At 44.3% G+C, this 19,132-nt stretch overlaps 1 protein-coding gene across 1 annotated transcript in view; it reads right to left on the bottom strand.

Annotated features, from left to right (window-relative positions):
- Positions 1-1,278: 1,278 nt before the first annotated feature.
- arid2 (AT rich interactive domain 2 (ARID, RFX-like)) overlaps positions 1,279-19,132 on the bottom strand; it is a 32,484-nt gene continuing 14,630 nt past the window's right edge. Inside the window, exons 5-21 of the mRNA XM_035650119.2 lie at positions 17,394-17,612; positions 16,890-16,957; positions 16,362-16,431; positions 15,877-16,127; positions 14,779-14,875; positions 14,460-14,669; positions 14,108-14,272; positions 12,425-12,503; positions 12,165-12,299; positions 11,791-11,981; positions 8,479-10,793; positions 5,073-5,233; positions 4,826-4,964; positions 4,653-4,738; positions 4,311-4,434; positions 3,133-3,224; positions 1,279-2,947 (exon numbers count right to left, since the gene is read on the bottom strand). Coding sequence (XP_035506012.2) covers positions 2,836-2,947; positions 3,133-3,224; positions 4,311-4,434; positions 4,653-4,738; positions 4,826-4,964; positions 5,073-5,233; positions 8,479-10,793; positions 11,791-11,981; positions 12,165-12,299; positions 12,425-12,503; positions 14,108-14,272; positions 14,460-14,669; positions 14,779-14,875; positions 15,877-16,127; positions 16,362-16,431; positions 16,890-16,957; positions 17,394-17,612 — 4,514 coding nt within the window. The 3' untranslated portion in view covers positions 1,279-2,835. The remainder of the gene's footprint in view (positions 2,948-3,132; positions 3,225-4,310; positions 4,435-4,652; positions 4,739-4,825; positions 4,965-5,072; positions 5,234-8,478; positions 10,794-11,790; positions 11,982-12,164; positions 12,300-12,424; positions 12,504-14,107; positions 14,273-14,459; positions 14,670-14,778; positions 14,876-15,876; positions 16,128-16,361; positions 16,432-16,889; positions 16,958-17,393; positions 17,613-19,132) is intronic.

Here is a 19,132-nt window from a genome sequence, read left to right as displayed (position 1 = left end):
AACACAACAGCAACCGGTGGAGGAGAAATCAAAATGTGTATTCGTCATGCTTTGCCCCTGTTTCTTTGTTTATTTGATTAAACAAAGAAATCAAATAAACAAAGAAACAAAACAGCAGCAAATTAGATATGTACGAACCGTTTAAGTATTTGTAAAAACGAGAAAAATATTTATAAAAAGTGTCTTTATATTTTTATGTAATCCCAGTTGTAGTTTGGCACATCTGACAAATCAAATCTTAAAAGTTTAATATCTGTAAGAGTCAATACAGATACAATAGCAGAAAATTTAAGAGAGCTTCTCCCAGTCAGCACACTACATTTGGCCAACACAAGACACCATAAAGTGTGGCTCACATTCTTCCATTTTACCTGTAGAACATCTTTTTTCTTTAATTGTCAACTACGTCCACACAGGCAAAACTAGTCAGCAGTTTGACACAGAAAACAAAAAAGAAATTATTTTTTTGCATGCATGTTTGTCGGCCTTCAGATGATTGAGATTTTACAGGACCTGCAGCATAATAAAACACATCTTATCATAGTTGACATGAGTGATTGGTAGGTAGAATTTTCTGATAACGCTCCGAGCACCAATTAAAATGTACCCCCGAGCAGTCGTTCCACTAATGCAGAAAGTTCTCAGAAATATACAATTTTGCATAGCATGTTATAGGAGCGATGGGAATTGGTGCACGCTCAGCAGAATTCACTAACAATTCAATTGTGTTGACCTAAAACATGAGTTACTTTTAGCTAATATTTTAAGACAATTTATCCATTACCATAAGCTATGAATTTATCACTGGGCCACTTTTAGTCATTCATTCTAGCCATTTAGTGTAAGGCAATACTTTTAGCTAACTATTTCAACATTAAGGTATTATTTTCAGCTCTTTTTAACCTTTCATTCATTACCTTTAGCTGTGAAGACCAGTTTTCACTTGCCAAGTTAGTCCGTCCTGCACACTCAATCAAAACACGTAGTGTCAAGTATTCCAGTCAGCGTAATATATCAATTTATTTTTTTTTAAATCAAATTATCTTATACAGTTTTTCCACTTATCTGAGCTACTCCAGTCTTTTCCATGTTACTTCCCCCCAGAACTGCACAAGTACTGCCTGGGGTACAAATACAGAAAAAAAATAAAAATAAAAAATGGTTGGGAAAGCTCTACACTGCCTGCTGCATGTGCTTTGATGAAAAGTCAGGACAGAGGGAGAAAATTTGTCAGAGGGGGCTGAAAAAAAGGGAAGAAGCAAGTGATAAACCAAAGCAAAATGTTCAGTGTTTTATTTAAAAACTATAAACAGTCACCAAAGTAAATAAAGCCAATCTCTAACAGACTGTTAGGTCTATGTATAGTCACACATCCTACTGACACCGCAGAAATGAGGATGGTTGGGTCGCCCCGGTCAGATGCTAATACGACAGGCAGTCATAAATGTTACACAACACACGGTAGAGAGGACAGTCTGAGGACGTGAGCCGGAATGTGGCATGGTATTAAGAATGAAAAAATAGTACAATAAAACTCCACACTATATTAAGATAGAAAAAAGTAGTGAAGAAAATATCATACCTGCACGTAAAGCAAAGAACACAGGAGAAAACCTGTATAAAAACTCCATGTATTTAAACCAATTTACAAATACAAAAGAATTTTGGTACGCGCACTGTGCCCGTACAATGACAAAAACGCTTACAGTGGATATATGTCACTTGTGTGTGCGTGTTGAGGGGGAAGGAGGGGGGAGGGTGTGTGAGGGAAGAGGAAGGAAAGGGATACCTTCAATATTTTTTTTTCTTCTACAAAATGACATGATATATTATTCCATACTCTTTCAGCCAGCAAAATGAGTTCTACAAGGTATTATAATACAAAAAATGTCACAGTTCCACAAAAAACTGTTTTTCCCCCTCCCTAAGCTTTACAGCATCAGTACCTTTGCAGAATTATTTACAGGTTTTTAAGTACATTCATCCACTGCTGAGTATAGAATCACATTAGATACAAGTGACCAGGGATCATAAAAAAGCAACAAAAAAAAGAAGAAAAAAAAAAACCCAAACAAAAACAAAAACATACTACTTTATTCAATCCTACCAAAGTAATGCTTCTATTACTCCACAGAGCAAGTTCTCCAGTGGCTGCATCGGCATGAAAGAGGATCTTCTTTATATATATTCACAACATATTTACAAGATTCTTTTTCATTAATTGTAATGGTATTCATTTCAATAATAAATAAGTGAAAATATATTGACTCAAGTAAGAAAACAAGCTACCAAGTTTCTAAAGAAAAAAAAAAATCTGCGCCAGTCGCCAGCTGAGTCCTCCTCCACACAACCCCCGTGGGACGCCTAAAACAGCCCCGCCCCCTCCTCCCTGCCCACCCGCGCTTTTCAGTCGACCACAACTCGCTCCATCGCACACATCGGTTCACGGGACGAAGAGAAGAATTAAACAGAACAGAGGAACTGGAACAAAATGTGCTCGTGGTTTGGGGTTTCGTCAGTGGAGTCCCTTTGGGGAAGCAGTCATAAAAGAGCTCCCCAGGTGGGCAGCTGGTGGAAGACCCCCGTGGCAGTTTTTTTTGTGAGTGTGTGCTGGAGGGGGCGCTTAAAACACAGGTTGGCAAGGAAGGAGGTGAAGGGGGTTGGGGAGGGGTGGCAGGCACGGCAGAAGGAGGGTCTCGGTTGCGGTTGCCCGTCCTCCGCTCCCCCCCAGCCCCTGTGGACCCGCTACGGCTCACCGGTGGCTTTTGTCCCTCTCGTCTCAGTGGAGGGATGGCGTTGGTGGGTGAGGGGCTTGTCGAGGTTGTTCTTTTGGCGTTATGCCTGGAGCGAGCGCGTCAGTTCATAAAGGCATTTGGCGAGCGTGGTGGAAACCTCCATGTTACTTAGCGCCAGCACAGAGAGGTGCGTCTCGTGCCTCTTCACCAACCTGAGACACCAGAGGGGAAAGAAGAGTGCAGACCCTAAGTTAGAGTGTAAATGAAAAACACTTGAGGTTCACAAGAGCAATATTTGTTCATATTTGCTTATATATTGGTTTGCACTTTATGCATTCTGTCACCACCAAACTAGATTGCAGAATCCATGTTCCTGAAAACCCGCAGGGAAACTTACATGCGTCCACAGTCGGAGTGCTTGGCGATGTTCTTTAACGTTAAGGCAGCAGTAAGTCGTATGTGTTTGGTCACTGGTCCCTCTTTCTCATCCTAGCAGAGGGAAAAAAACAGGAAATATGTTCATTAACTTTTTTTACAGTTATATCAGACGTTTTAAAAAGCCGGATAGAGAAATTATACTTTGAGAGATACAGGAATGAGGAAGGTGAATTTAAAGAACGCTAATGGGGATATTGATGTGGTGATTTGGATTTTCTTTTGCATGGGTTTTTTTTTTTACACTTTAATATGATATGGAAACAATTGATTATTAACAGTATTATTAAAACTATTATTGTATAGAATGTGGGGTAGGACTGGATAAGCATATGGCTTCTCCTACTCCTTTTCGGATATAATTACATTGTGAAAGGCTGTGGTTTACACAACAGGCATACATTTTTTTAAATTACTTATATTAGATATGTATATATATATTTATTATTTCTATTTAATTTAAAAAATATAAAATTCAAGTCAATTCAGCTAGAGACAGGGCACTTGCGTGGACACAAAGACAAAACACATTTTTTGTTATTATTACAATGTACAATTACAATTACAATTTCTTCTAATTGTAATAGTTACATGGCAACAAGGTAAGCTTTTTTTATTAATAGTTCTTACGCTATTCTCTTTTTAAAAAGGTATATGACTTGAAATACACTCAGCACCATCACAAATGTACAGGTAATATATCTAAAATAAATTTAAAAAAACCCATATGGTTTATGTTATTGGCCGAGGGCTTGAGTTGGGATTATTGCTCAGGTTATTGTTTTGGCGACTCCCATTTCTTAGTCTCGACTGGTTGCATCCAGATTAATCACTCATTTGTCGGAATCAAGGACTATTCCTGATCCGAGATCTAACAGTTTGGGTGTGGCTCTGAGGCCTATTTAAAGCGAAGGTGACATTCTCACAAAAAATGAAGTCGATAATACAGTATGCCGCAATGTCGATCGCGACCCTTGTTTGAACCGGGAGGTGATTGAAAACAGCGTGATTTAAAAAGCTTCTTAGCAGCTTATGTCCACCTCCACCAACCAAGAGCTTAGCGAGTCAAACAAAAAAGCGTGTGGGTGAGTTTTGAAGGAAGTTCAGGGAGAAATGTGGGTCGTGGTCATTTCTACTCACAGTGAAGTCCCTGAAGACCAGGTTTCGAGAGCCTCTGCGTAGGGCCATGAGAGCTGCGCTCGGATGATTGACGATTGCTTTCGGTGCTCGCTGTGCTGAAGGACTGCCTGCCGCTGGTGGAGTCCTTCATAAAACACAAACACATATACTCATTAGTGTGATTTGTCAGTTAACACCATCAGCACATTTCCCCCCCCCAGAAATTGTATTGCTGTACTTCTGGCACTTTGATTTGGTCTGCGCAAATTTTCTGTCGATGAGCTGAAGTCACATATACAGTTTCAGGTATCATTCATGAATCAAAAGAATCAACTTAACATAATTAAGAAAGGTTTTACGTACTGGGAAGAAGTCTGATTGGGACTTTGTGCCTTTTGCTCCTCTACTTTGAGTGCCGCGAGCAAAGCCTCTCGGGAACAGTGCTTATCCTGGGAAAGAGATTTTTGTCAGTATTGGCTTGTTGTAAATTCATGTTTACCATCAGTGGCAGTGGGTAAAGTCATGGGGGGTCTTACCTGTAGATGCGTGATGAAAGACAGTCTCTGCCGGGGGAAAGGTTCACATCCCTCCCATTGACAATGGCCGCCGTATGCGTCCTTTCCACCGTGTTGCGTCGCTGCGTGGTAAAACACCTGAGATGGCGTTTCAAACCACCTGGAGAAGACAAACAAGAACGGATCAGCAGAATCTTGACAGTGGCTCTGGCGCTGGTTGGTGTTCATGAGCCGGAGACAGCCCTGTCTGCGCTGCACCAACACGTACCGTTTACAGGACTGCCACAGACACTTAAAGTTCTGCCCCGCTTTCCTGCTTTGCTCTGGTGGTGGTGGTGCTGCAGAGGTTTGCTGTGCTGGGAGGTGAGGGCTGTGGTTACCCACTGGTGCGGGCTGGGATACAGGGGGCGGAGATGGGGTTATGGTCGGCTGTGGGGAAGAAATGTTTCATTAAAAACGGCAGTATGGATTACTAATCACCATTCCTGACAGGCATAAGGATCAAGTAAAAACAGAATAATCAACAAGGTCTACATGAGACGAACGGTGAGGATTTACGCTGCCCCCCTCCGCCCGGAGAGCATTTATTATATTTATGATAAGTAAGATGTTATGAAATCAGAAATACCATGTCAGCTGAGACGTAACCTCCGTCTGTCTGTTAGCAGAAGTTGTTCTCTCAGCTGCTTTACTCTAGGAGGTGGGTATCGGTGAGAGCCACATGGTCTTAACTGGTCTCACCTTCTTAACCTCCAAATTTTAACTCACTACATTTTATTTTTTTACATTTTATTTTTTTGTCCAAAGCAACTTACAATCATTGAGGTCATTGAGCCTCAGGGCCCACACACTGGTGATGACCTGGAGTTGAACCCCCGACCTTCTAAACCAGAGTCAGAGGTGTAACCCACTAAGCTATCTTAGCGCACTTGAACCCTTCAAGTCACGACAAGCAGTAAGTGCATATTTGTTTGTGTTCAATTGTTTATGATGGGATTCATTTTTTTTAAATAAAATTTTACTCGTCTGTTCTTGCTCTTGGTTTTTCGCAGATGTTTGACTGATTTCGAAGCTCGTCTCCTGGGCTGCAGACTAGGGCTGAACGATTAATTGCATTTGCGATTATATCGCGATATGATAAAAGGGGTAATCACAAGGGGCGCGATTACACGGGTCACATGATACGCGAGCGAGTGGAGCGCTTGGTGCAAAGAAAAAACAGCATTCACGCTGCACTTTCCTTTTTTAAAAAGGAGGATGGTGCGCAGACACGGGGCAACACCACCAACCTGTATCAGCGCTTGACACAGCGCCACAGCCAACGCCAACTGCTGTTGGCCGTACACCGCGGCAATCAGTGACAGTAGTGACGAACACAGAACCACACGAGAGTTGTTTGAGACTGTTACTCCGTATGAAAAGGTCTCGCATGGAACCGTGATGTGACGAACACCACGACTATTCCCTCGTTAAAGAGACAGGCTGCTAACAGAGAGAGAGCTCTCTCCCCTTCCCCTCTTCAACACATCTCGCTCTCTGTCAGTGTGTGTGTGTGCGCGCTAATTATAATCGCAAATCGCAATATCTGTAAAAAAAAGAAAATCGCAATCCGATATTTTCCAGCCCTACTGCAGACGCATCGACAACGACAGAAATGAAAAGGGGGGAACTCCCACTAGGTGCTTTACATTTATCATCCAACTCTCTATGATTTTCAGTTGTGCAATAACAGTGAGCTCCTTCCCGATGGAACACCAACACGCTCACTTCTTTCCTTATAACAGAATCGCTGTAATATTATAATACGTTGCATTGGACGCAGAACTCTGGCGAACTGAATATTACCCGCGGGTGTATATTCACAACCACAGGTTGTCAGCTTTGAGATTTGCATACAGCCCATGTCATAACATTGGACAGTAATAGAATCGTGTAGCATATACCACTCACTTATGACAGTCAACATAGTTACAACTTGAAAAGAAACTGCAACGGCAATGACGCAAAAAATAGCTTATGATCTGCCTGCCACATTTGCAGCAAACCAGCGGGTCTTAATCGAGAAACTCCTCTCTCTACTCGTCCCATTTGAGCAGCTAACAAAGGAGATAAATACATTTGATTTTGTTCTAATTTTATTTATTTTAAGTTATGTGCTTTGCAGGTATAATGTCTGCTGGAATGTAAAGTTATAGTGTTATATAAATAAATTGTAATTGATATCTTTGAACTTCGGCCAAGTGTTTCATTATTTTCGGTTGGCCCTGTCCTGAGACCAACATTTTGTATTAGGGTTAGGGTGGCTCTCTCTGATTACATAACAAGCAGTGCTTAGCTGAGGCAGTTGCTGCCCCCAGGACACCCACACAAATTGTTTGTCAACAGTCACTTGGCAAAAATCAGGACCTGTTGAACGTCTGACGGCTACAACAAGCTGTCCCACTCCGGTCCACCAGGTGGCCGTAACGCAGAAGACTATACAAATAACAATGGCGCTATGTACATCAAGCTACATTACAACAATCGTGAACATGGAGACATGAAGCGTTCTGCTGTGGATCAGAGTAGAGACAAACACTAGAAACCAAGTGTGAACAAAACAACTGAAACCATAGACTTATTGGGGGAAACAGATTTTGCGAGCTATTGCGGAGATCGACCGGCTGAAGTAAAACGCTAGTACACTACCAATCAAGCATGTTCAACTCTGCAAGGCCCACCCAAAATGTTCCTGAACTTTCATAAAGTATCCTCCCCCACGAGCAGGAAGATTTACCCAGAACTTAATTTAGGACCGGTCCTAGTGGTGAAGAGGTTCCTAGTCTCTGGGGAAAATTCCTCCAGTGGAAACGCAGCTTTGTCCACAACATGCCACTTGAACTCTGTTGTTATATAATAATTATGTTGTGATATGCATGTTAATTTCAGAATGAAACCTTTAAAAGCAAACTCTGTGGGTACACAGGGACATGCATGAAAGCCACAAGCATCAGCTTGATGTAGGCCATACAGATTTAGTGGAATGTTTTACCCATGAAGCTCGTTTTAGTGTCATATGAAATGACTGTAAATGTTGAGAATTTAACTTGTTCTGCTCTATGTCAGCAACGCGTCAAAACAGAGGGAGGCAGTGAGCTGACAAAGCGAAGAGGCGTTTCTGCTCTCTTAAAGAACAAATCTGAAGAGTGTTGCATGAATTTACAACGTACTGAATATAGAAAAACTGTCCAATTATGACTGTATCTCAGCTTTTATCAAAGACAAAGACCAAAATTTTAGTAGATAAATGTATCCAATTAATGCTAAATTTTGTTTTACAGTTATGTGTAAAATGTCTGAAAATCACAGAAACCAAGTTGTTAAAACATGCAAACACCTGCTGGAGGCCTTTTGCTTTAAAATAAATACATAAAAATAAATAACGAAATGCTTAGCACGTGTTTTGCAATAGAAGATAAACCCAATACCGCAAGAATGTGTTTTGTCGATTAACGTTGAACGTAACGTGTAACTGCCGCAGGCTACCTCTAACAAGAAAAGTGATAAATTTGACTATTTTCAAATGTAATTGGCTTGGTAATGCTAATACTCAGCCTAGTGTGTCTGTGACAGACATGGAATACATATTCTGTGACAGACTTGACATCGGGTCGCACTCCCCTGCGGTGACTCACCTTCGAGCCAGCTGTCTCTGCGGCGGAGCAGTTCCTCTGCTGAGTGGCGTTCTCTATTGCTACTTTGGCTACTGTGCTTGGGTCTGTTCCTGCTGGCACTGCCACCATAGTGGCACTGCTGCCGGCATTGTTGGGGTCACTGATGGTGATGATCCGCACTCCCACCTTATTGGGGATTCCCGAGCACACCGCCCCTGCGCTGCGGTCCTCGCTCTCGGCCGGCCTCTTGAGGCCCCGGGCCTCAGAGGCCACACCGTTTGCCGGACAGGCAGCGAGACTCTGGGAGGTAATGGTGACAGTGGAGGGGAGGGAGGAGTTAGGGAGCAGTTGCTGTCTTAGCACAGCGTGGCCGCCGAGCCCCAAAGGTCCATTGGTTAATTCCGAGGGAAACCTATTGCCTACTGCATGGGGTCCGTTGGCCAAGCGCTCGGCCAGCTGGGCTTTGGCAGTGTCCTGCTGGGGGGGAGGAGGACAAGGGAGAGGGGAGCCGTGACTCTTTACAGATGGGTCCACTTCCCCGTTCCCCAAGTACTGTTTGGAAGCGATGTGATTTGGAATGTTTTTGTTTAAGTTGCCGCCATTGTCAACCCGGTCAAAGTCACACACGCCGTTGACTAGAGTCTTTTTGGGGTCGGTGTTGCCCTCCAGAGGGTTGTTCAGGCCGGGGGAGAGTGCCTGCTTCCCATTCGCAGGGTGGCTCTCCACTGCCGGGCCATTGAGTGCCCCCTGACTATTCCCTGAGTGGTGTGGAGGTAGATTAGACTCCATGCACTTCCGACCGTTGAGTAGCTTCGCACCTGCCGCAACATCGCCGTTACTGGTTTTGCCATGGGAGGAGTCTCCGCCTGCCACAGAGGAGTTCTCCATCACCTCTATCTTCCTCTCGTGGATATGCAGCCCAGTGGCATCCTTTGCCTCCTCCTCCTTTTGACAAATGATCTTGTCTCCTCTAAGGGGTGCTGGCAGTGGCGTTGGTGGTGGCGGAGCTGCTGGGGTGTGGTGGGGCACCGTTCCAGTAGAGAATGGAGGAGGGGGAGCGACTGGAGCGACAGCACCCTGGCTGACAGCGGCGACAGCAGCAGTAGAGGTGGTGAAGCCAGTGTTGGGGACCACGGTGAATGTGACTTGTCCAGCTGTTGTGGGGCCCTGGATTATGGTAGCTGCCCCGGGGCTACTCGTAGAAATGAGCTGGCCTGGCAAGAGCTGGACCGTCTGGAGGGCTGGAGCTCCTGCAGCAGGAAGCTGGCCAGGAACCAGCTGGACATTGAGCGGCTGAGGAGAGGGGTTCTGCGTGCTGTAGCCTGCCTGGTAGACGACCTGTGGACTGGGGGCTATCGTGCTGTTGGGAGGGGGCACCTGCGGAGCAGGAAGGATGAGCTTTCCTCCCGGCGTAGAAGGCCCACGCTTTGGAAGCAGCAGCTGTTTGATCAAGCTGGACTCAGTGGAGGTAGGTTGAGAGGGAGGAGTCTGGGAAATAATTTGGAGTTGTGGCTGCTGTTGTTGATGCTGCTGTTGAAGCCGTTTCATGGACAGTGCGTGGCTGACAGTTTGATTTGGCTGGATCTGGGTATTGGAGTGAGAGGAAGGTGGCGGGCAGGGGCTGGAAGCAGCTCCAGGCTGCCCTGCTATCTGGATAGTCTGGACACCGGGAATGGTGGAGGGGTTGGTGAGAACGATCTGGTGGATTGCAGGGGTGTAGGCTGGGCTCTGCTGGGGGCTGGGGCTGACTATTACTACACTCTGCGCCTGCTGGTTTTGAGTGGATATCGTGGATGCCAGTCCACCTGACTGGTTCGGCGCCGGCTTGGGGGCGATGTTCTGAAATGCAACACGTGACCCCTGGGAATTGGGCACACCCGTGATGCTTAACGCCTGACAACCACCCACCTGGATGGGAGGGGAGGACGTCGACGCTGCAGCAACACACTGCGATTCCGCCTGGGGAGGAGTTTGAGACAGGGGAGGGTGCTGGGTGATTGGGGGGCACACGCCTTGTACCCTGGCAGTGAGGATATGGCCCTGTGGTACCTGCTGAAATAGTGTGACTGGCGTCCCCGTGGGGAGCATGGGGGAGTGTTGCTGAGCCGCGGGGTTCTGAGGGCTATGGTTCTGGGTGGCTGGTGCCGATGGACAAGGGCGGACCTGCTGCTGCTGCTGCACCGCCGCCAGAGGACTTGGTGATAACGGGTGACGAGGGACAGTCAGGTGGCTTGAATGGGCAGGTTCCTGTGCAGTCAAGGCGATGGATGGGGCGGTGCTGAGGCCAGGGACCCGGATAAACTGGGGTCCAAGAATGGGAATCCCGGGAGGCAAGCCTTGTTACACAAAGAGAGAAAAAGTGTTCAGATCTGATGGCTACTGAAGTCCTACTTGTCCTCATTTAAAATTCATTCTTTCTAATTCTTACATTGCTATCATGGACGACACTGGAATGTCGTGACGTTAGATACTTCCCATTTTAAACGGTATGCTCTGTATATTTTAAAATATAACTTTTGGTGTGATTTGTAAGAACAACCAAAGCTACTTCCTGTGTTGGAAAATCAACACGACTGGCAGAGGAGACAAAAACAGCAGGCTACGAAATATTTGAAAACAGAGAATCCAGTTCAGGACTTACTGCAGCACCAGTGACTCATTATTTATTGGCCACAGTTTAATTCACATCATTCCTTAATCAGCCCTGAGCAGGTCAAATTTAGTGAGCTTGGTTGATTTTCTTTCTTGATCTATTCAATGCAGGCCATAATGACTGATGTTCACATGATCCTCAACCCTGTGTACTTTGGAAAAATGACTAAATCCAATTCCCCAAAGTTTTATATTTGAGATGTAACAAAAAAAAAAATATCACTCACTAAGATATCCCAAAATTATTTTGTAACATAATAAACACACAATTGCTAAATGTCCAATATATATTCAGTTCCATATGTAATACAGTTTAGCTGAAAGCTTGCCAATTTCCCTAGTAAGCTCCACCAAGCAGCTTCTTTCTCTTTGATCCTTTTCTTTGTGTGTTTGCCTTTGTAATTAGTTCAGCCATCTTGGTCCCAGTGATACCAGCTCTACTCTCTCTGTAACACTACCAGCATAAAGTGCTTTTCCTCCAATAGCATTCATGACATTTTAGCCCTGAAGCATTTCAAAACTGAGTCAGTGCCTTAGCCGACTAAACAAAGGCCGTTAGCTTTGATTCATTTGGGGTTTTGCGGTGTAGAATTTTTGCATTGTGAACCTGACCACAACAGTCCCGAGAATAAATAAATGAAAGAACCAAGGCTTTATTAGTTATAGTTCCACTTGTTCTACCTGATGTCGGGGCCTGAGGGTCTCCAGGTGCTCCTGGGGGTGTAGGAGTTGCTGCCGGATGTTGCTGCTGGTAGTACAGCTGGATGGGCAGGGGGATCGACCTTCGCCTTAGCCCAACCAGAAGGATCTGAACCTGGCCGTTTGCCTTTGGCTCATCCTGCCGCCTCATTGTGTGGTTGGGGAACACAGTCCTGCAGTGGTGGGGGCAGTGAGAAGATTGTCACAAAGGGGAAAAATAAGGGAATGCTAAATGTAAAAAAAGTCCAGCAACTCATTTGCAAATTTAACAATTCTGTTCCAACAGAATAACAAAAGAGAGAGGTTAATTGGTTCTCTGTGCTGGTGGAACATGAACAAGAGTACAGGGGACTCACCGCAGACATTTGAGGAAGCCGGTGGAGTTCAAGATGTTGCTGCGTCCCATTTTACTGCACGTGGCCAGGTACTCGGAGTACACCTCTGACCGAGACACGGAGCCCTCGGTGTTGGTCTCAAAGTGTGCGTTTAGCCTGTTGGAGAAGCACAAACCATGGACAGAGGTAACCATCTAAGCAAGCAGGAATCTTATTCTCTCACAAAAGACTTCCAAACTGTATTTATCTTCTATAAATGTCTAGAGACAAATTCATCTTACCACTGCAGTGTGAATTTCTCCCCATCGAGTTCAACGATTCCAGGTGGTGGTTGAGTGGATTGAACCGAGGTCCTTGTTGCTGCAAAGACAACAAAAAGGAGAGAAACATTTTGAGGCTTCTGTAAAATTGATTTACTGCACTGCAAAACCAAAGAAAAACATTGTCTATTGATTGAATAAATGTCAAGTTTGTAGCGCTCCCTAAGCTGTCCACTAGATGTCAGCACACTGATGGCTTGGTATTAGTGGCCTTGTGAGCACACTGGCTGCACTGGAATGACACTGACAACAGGTGTAAGTCCCACCAGGGGTCAGCTGTTCATTCACACACTCAAGGTACAGTGAGCCCTGTTCAGACCTGGCATTAACATCTGTCGTGGGTGATCCGATGAGGACGACCATCGAGTCCAGGTGTGAACGCACTCAAATGAGTCTTGAGATCCGATCACTCAGACCACATTCAGAGGTGGCTGTAATCTTTTATCCATGTAAAAGAAAAAAAATGCGTCCGGGGCCAAACTTACGTCCTTTGACCCGCTACAGTTTCACAATGAAGTTGTAAGTATTTTTTATGCTTTTCAGTGCCCTTGTGCTAATTTGTTCGAGGTCACAATAACAACACTCTCCCAACCAAGCAATGATCAAATGAGGAAAATCTTATTCCAAGAAGTCTGTTGTTAACATCTGCCCTGAGTTGTGTACTTGTAATCAAACAGGGGTGATATTTTTTGGTGGTCTTGCCGTCAGCACCGAGAAATACCTGTTCACTGCTTATATGTTCATTAGACAGTTCAGAATCGATGTGTATTACTGAGCTTCGCAACTGTTACAGGACAAACATGTTAAGTGTTTTTAGTTTTTTTTATAACCATAAAAATACCAGCCAACTTTCTCACTGTAGCACAATACACAAACGCGTGTAAACGTTCAAACGTGCATATTCAGCGAGCATTTCAGTAATGGGCAGCAAACGTGACGAGCCTGTTAACAAGGTTTTAGTGCAGGACGCATCACAAGATGAACCCATGTTGGAATATTGTATATGGTTCAGCAACAGGTGAGTTTGTCAGTTGTACGTGAATTTTTGTTAACTGGCTGCACATTCAATACAGATCTTGCAAAGTTGTGTTTTGACTTGACTAAGTGCTAGAATTATAGAAACTTTCTTGTTGGTTCATTGTGTTGAGGTTGTTCAAAGCTCATTGAGCTCAGACATATAGCTTTTTGTTCTTTATTGCTGCGTGAGGCCTTGTGCTCATTTTCCTTATATACAAAGCCATTTTAAATATATTTGCATAGACGTGCCCCTTCAGTCCTGCTGCCTGAGCTTTATGTGCAAATCAGACTAAACAAAAGGTGTTTGGTTTTTTTAAATGTTACATACACATATAGATCTGTAAAAGCAAAAGCCTCATCAAGTTTTTACATTTTTTAAAATATAATACTAAAGTGAATGTTAGCTATCCATTGGTGAAGATGCAGTACACCCAAACTTTTCAGAGGACCTTCAATATTGTGCTTACATCTGAGTTCAACACATGCAATTATCTCCCTCCAAAAAATTCACGATAGTATTTATAAAGTTCACCATTTAATAATCAAGGGGCAACGGTTTCACCCAACACCCGTCAGCAGTGTCAGAGGTTGTGTGTGACTGACATATGGAGGAGAACACACACTCACCAGGTGCCGGTGCTCCCTGCGCGGTGGCAGGTACCTGCTCCACCAGCTGTGGTCGAACCTCGGCCGCCTGGTCAGCACTGGCCTGATGCTCGATCAGCCGCACCGCTGTTAGGGCGTCGGGTCCAAACGTGTGAAGATCGACCGATACTAACCGCACTAACAGGTCTGAGCGGAGAGAAAAGGAAGAAGAGAACACACAGTCATATTTAGTCATTTAGCAGTGAATTCATTCCAAGCCCAACAAGAGGAAATAATCATCAAAATGTATAAGGGCAGAAAGAAAGACAATATCATGTGAGCCAGTTGTGCTTGGAATGCAAAGGAGCAAAAGTGCAAGAAAAATTAACTGTACCTATGCTGCGGTCGACAGAGGCGATCTTGCTGCAGGGAATCTCTCCGAGCTGGGCCAGCAGGTACAGCACCTCCAGGGAGGCCATGAGGAGCATGAGGTCGGGCAGGGTGAGGAGCATCATCACCTCCCTGTACGAGTCCTGGTCCACATACTCGCAGATTAGCACCCCGTTGTCCTCCGCCTTGCTGAGGTTGCCCAGGATCTCCATGGCTGATGGGGCATACAAAAAACATACACACATTTATCTCAACTGAACTGACATTAACAGTCAAAACAAGTTTACTAACAAGTCACCGCAACGTATCCCCAGGGCACTCACCTCTCATTTTGAGGAACCGGTCCCTGGACAGCAAGCATTTGGTGATGGTGTGAAAGATCAGGTGAGTCGTCCGAAAGTCAACAGGATCCAGCTGGAGCTACCGGACGTGAGACGAATGTTTACTTCAACGATCCCGACATCCGGCAACAACCGCAACATTCATTGGAAATATTTACTGAGTCTGGCCTCTGTACCGAGGGCACACCCGAGCCCTCGGTACAGAGGCATTCACAGCCAATATTTCAACCAGCGTTCAACACTTTTCATTTCTTAAATCTAAATCATTTTGTTTTGTTATGGTCGACTTGAAAAGATGGGTCCAAGGTTCAGTATATTTTTTGTAGCTGCTTGGAAATATGATAACGCACAGGGCTTAAATGAATATTTGAAAAATATTCTTTAAAAAAAACGCTTGTAAGTGGCACAACACACCGCGTGGCAGCCACAGTCCTCTTTTTCGAGGAAGCTGTAGCTACTGCTTCGTGATGCTAATGTTAGCTCCAAATATATATCTGTGTCACAGTGGTTTTGTGGATCCAAAACAGATTTTGTTTTAACATAAAATGTGACCAAACAAACTAATGTACTGTACTGCTGTTGTTGGTTCGTGACATGCTCCAAGTTGCATATACTAGCAACTGCTATACAAACAAAACAGCTTTTTCTCTTTCTACAGCCTAATGCACGCCGCTTCAACACATGGGAGAAACTTGACAGACCTGCTGTGCCTAGTTACTGTTGCTATGCTCCGATTGTTCCACATAGGGGAGGAGCTTAGACAGTAATGACTTAAATCTGTTCAGAGAACTGTAATGAATAAACTAATAAGACTGTTTACGTTGATGCACATGTCATACATGAACTGAATTGACTCGTCTCAAGCTCCAATTCAGTTTTGGAGAAGATGGCAGCCGAACACAGGACAGTTGATTGTGTCACACTAACCTACATTTGGATACAAGTCTTCCTCGGGCAGTTTACTTTTACTACACTACTGAACTGACCCAATTCCATAAGATCGTTTTTTTAAGTCACGCTTGTAATGGCTGGCAAAACCAAAGCAGCCACCCCCGCCCCCCCAAAAAAACCAAGGCCCACCTCGGCAGCCACGTTGCCCAGCGTGTCCAGTCCGAGCTGTCGGAGAGAGATGAGGTTACAGTGGGCACAGAGCAAAAGGAAGCGCAGGCACGTTCGGTTGGCCGCCAGCAGCTTGACATTGGCCTCCTCGAAGGAGAGGTTTCGCAGGATAACGGCAATCTGCAGCACCCGCTGGGCCTCCATGTCGCTGATGCCCAGGTTCCGCGGCGGGTGGAAGAGGCTCTGCCAGCGCTGCGCACTCGACGTACCATCTGCAGAGGAGAGTGGGGTTTAGAGGGCCGTGCCGGACGAGGGTGTGTGCACATATTGCTCAACATGTCTGAAATCAAATCACAAGCTACAAGAAATAAAAATAACTGAATAAGTCTGTGGCTCTAAAATGATGAAGTATTGCATTGAATGGTCATTTAGGTAATTCAAAAAACAGTAGCATCATTTGTGTTGTCATGCTGCTTTCTGTTGCTTCCACCGCTGAGTGCGTTTACCTTGTGCTGAGCTGCCCTTGTCCCAGATCAGCTCCCTGACTTCAGTGTCCTCCACCACCTCTTTCCAGAACTGCAGAGGGACAGAAGCTGTTAGCATTTAAATGACTAGTTATTAATTTGTTTACAGCCAAATAGGGCGACCTTTAATAAGACAAATCATAAGTTAACAGACCTGCGGGACAGTCAAAAAAACCCCATAACACTCACCGCTTAGTACAAGTGTCAATATCATAAAGGGGGGGGGGGGGGGGGGGGGGGGGGGGGGGGGAAACTCCTCTTTGATTAAGGTTAAGGCCAAGTTTCACGGAGGAAGATATCGAATTTCTACCGGCACCAGCTCTCACTGAATTTGACCTCGGCCCTCGCTCGAGGACCAACAGCCAAGAAAGCAGAGACATAACTAAGGATAACACTGCGCAAAAAAAAAAAAAAAGGTGTTTTTTCTGTCAAAGTCTCTAATGGTTAATTGAGACATATCCGACAGAAACAACTTAAAGAAAACGCACAAAAAAAACTATTCAACTTTACCCTGACAAAGTCCCGGGAGGTTTTTTCCTTCCAGTCCATCCCGAACACCCCGGAGAAGCTGCCTAGCGCTGCGAGTGTGCAGAGAGAGGGTTAAAGTTAAAGGAGGGTTAGAGTTCAGCTCAGTTTCACTTGTACCTATTCCCACAAAGTATATTCAGGAAGTGCTCAGTACACAGTACTGCACCTCTGCATCTGAGAACCAAGAGGTAAGAAAAAAGAGGGAGCAAATTGGGGTTTCACCTAATAATAATTGCTCTTCTCTAGGCCTGTGTAATTCAAATGTGAACTAATTTTCCCGAAGTTAAGTTACGATTATGAGGATAATAAGTGCAACTTTAAGTCAAATCAAAGACCTATTTTCAACATATAATAGACCAAATGCTGAATGTGGCAGTTGCATGATAAATGTGTAGAATCAACATTTTAAAGTAATCTAAATTACAAGGTTTCTTATGCAAGTGCAACAGGTGAAGCCAATAAAGAGACCGAGGTTTTGGAACGTACAGTCGTCGAAGACGCCGGCGTGGGCCAGCAGCAACGTGACCAATTTGGGGTCCTTGTCCAGCTGCATGGCATGCTTGCTCTCGTTGGAAAGCAGAGTGCAAACGTTAACAGCAAAGTCCACCTCGTTGGGTAGGCCCGAAAGGAGAGACAGCACCAGTTTGTTATAGTCACACGGTGGAACGAAATCCGTAGACAGTCCATAGCTTTGGCGGAGATAGTCTGGAAACAGAACAAAAAATATCTCAGGGTTATTATTTATATTCCCCAATGAAATATGCTTTTAAATATCAGTGAGGCGAGTGAAATGTCAGACACCCACGTGAACATTTGTTGTCAAAACAGGCCTAAGATAAAATACACATACCGACAACATTTTCAAATAACACTGTCTGTTAACCAAAGCAAGAGGAGGAGCTACAGAGAAGAGAGGAAGCAGGACAAGACAGACACAGCCAGAAGAGTTTGGATTTGAAAAAGTCAGTTCAAGTGGCTGAAAAGTAGTTCTTTCACTTCTTTTCAGCCACTTGAGCTCAGATATATTCTTCCTTTAGGTGACTTTACGCAAATCAAATGGGGCCCTTTGAGCTGTCGGGTAAAAAAAAAAACGTTTCTGATTCTAATTAGTTTGATGAGCCGTGCCACGTCTGCCTGAAGACCGTGAATGTTTGGGAATATTTTAATTGTGTTCGTCACCGACACAAGTCGCCCTCCGTGATTGTCCTTTTATAAGTAAAAAGACACCTCATCCTTAATACCAAACAGTCATTTGTGGTGGGGGACGACACCTGACTTGAATGTTATTATTTAGCAGCTTCTGCAAGTGACAGAGGATCTGGTCTGTGCAATCATTGTGTCAACAAACACCCGCAATTCCTTAGTGTGCGCCGGCTTGATGTTGCCACTGTCGATCTGGGTGCGTCGTTTTCGATTTGGTGCAGGATTTAAACGGCCTGTAACAGAGTTGAACCAATAAATCGGCGCGGCAAATACACTGACCGCTGTTAGCTTATTGCAGATATATCAGAATCAGTAGGCCGACCATTACCAAGGGGGTGCAGCACAGAAAAAAAGGACATCAAACTCGGTTTTTATTTTTTGTCTTTTTGTGGCATCTTGGCCACAATTCTAAATAAACAAAGAAATCTTAATGATAGAAGAAAAAACAGTTTTGATGTAAAAAAAGAAAAAAACAACAACTATCAGCTCACGTCTTGTTATTGAATTCTTTAAAAACAAATTATTATTACTTGAATCTGCCTTGACAATCCAGTATTGATCAAGCTAGTGTGTAATATATAAGGTGTATTGCAAGAGAACAATAAATTATGTAACCAAAAAAAAGCGTACTCATTATTCAGATGATTTATACAGTCCTATATTAAAAATATATATATATTCAGTACTTCTGCCGATATGGCAACTTGATTTTAAACCTACAGTAACTTATTTTGGCCACTTGGGGACAGTGAAAACAAGCTGTGAGCACAAACGCTATCATCTTTTAGTAAACAGTTGTCTATGTACAGCGGCAACAAAGCACGGCAAGCGTTTATTTTGAAGGTGTGTATGTGGCCAACTGGTGAACAATAGTAGAAAGTGAGTTGATCCATTTAGTTGTTGAACACACAATCTGCAGTACTTTGATGACACTACGTCACTACTGTCATCATCTTTCACGAACAAGTTGTCAAGTGAACCCCTGATAATAAAAAAATATTGATGGTAGCAGTTTCTTAACG

Source organism: Scophthalmus maximus, chromosome 12, assembly GCF_022379125.1.
Source record: "Scophthalmus maximus strain ysfricsl-2021 chromosome 12, ASM2237912v1, whole genome shotgun sequence".
Classification (NCBI taxonomy): Eukaryota; Metazoa; Chordata; class Actinopteri; order Pleuronectiformes; family Scophthalmidae; genus Scophthalmus; species Scophthalmus maximus.
The sequence above is the reverse complement of the archived record's forward strand: the minus strand, read 5'-3'. Positions and strand labels throughout refer to the sequence as shown.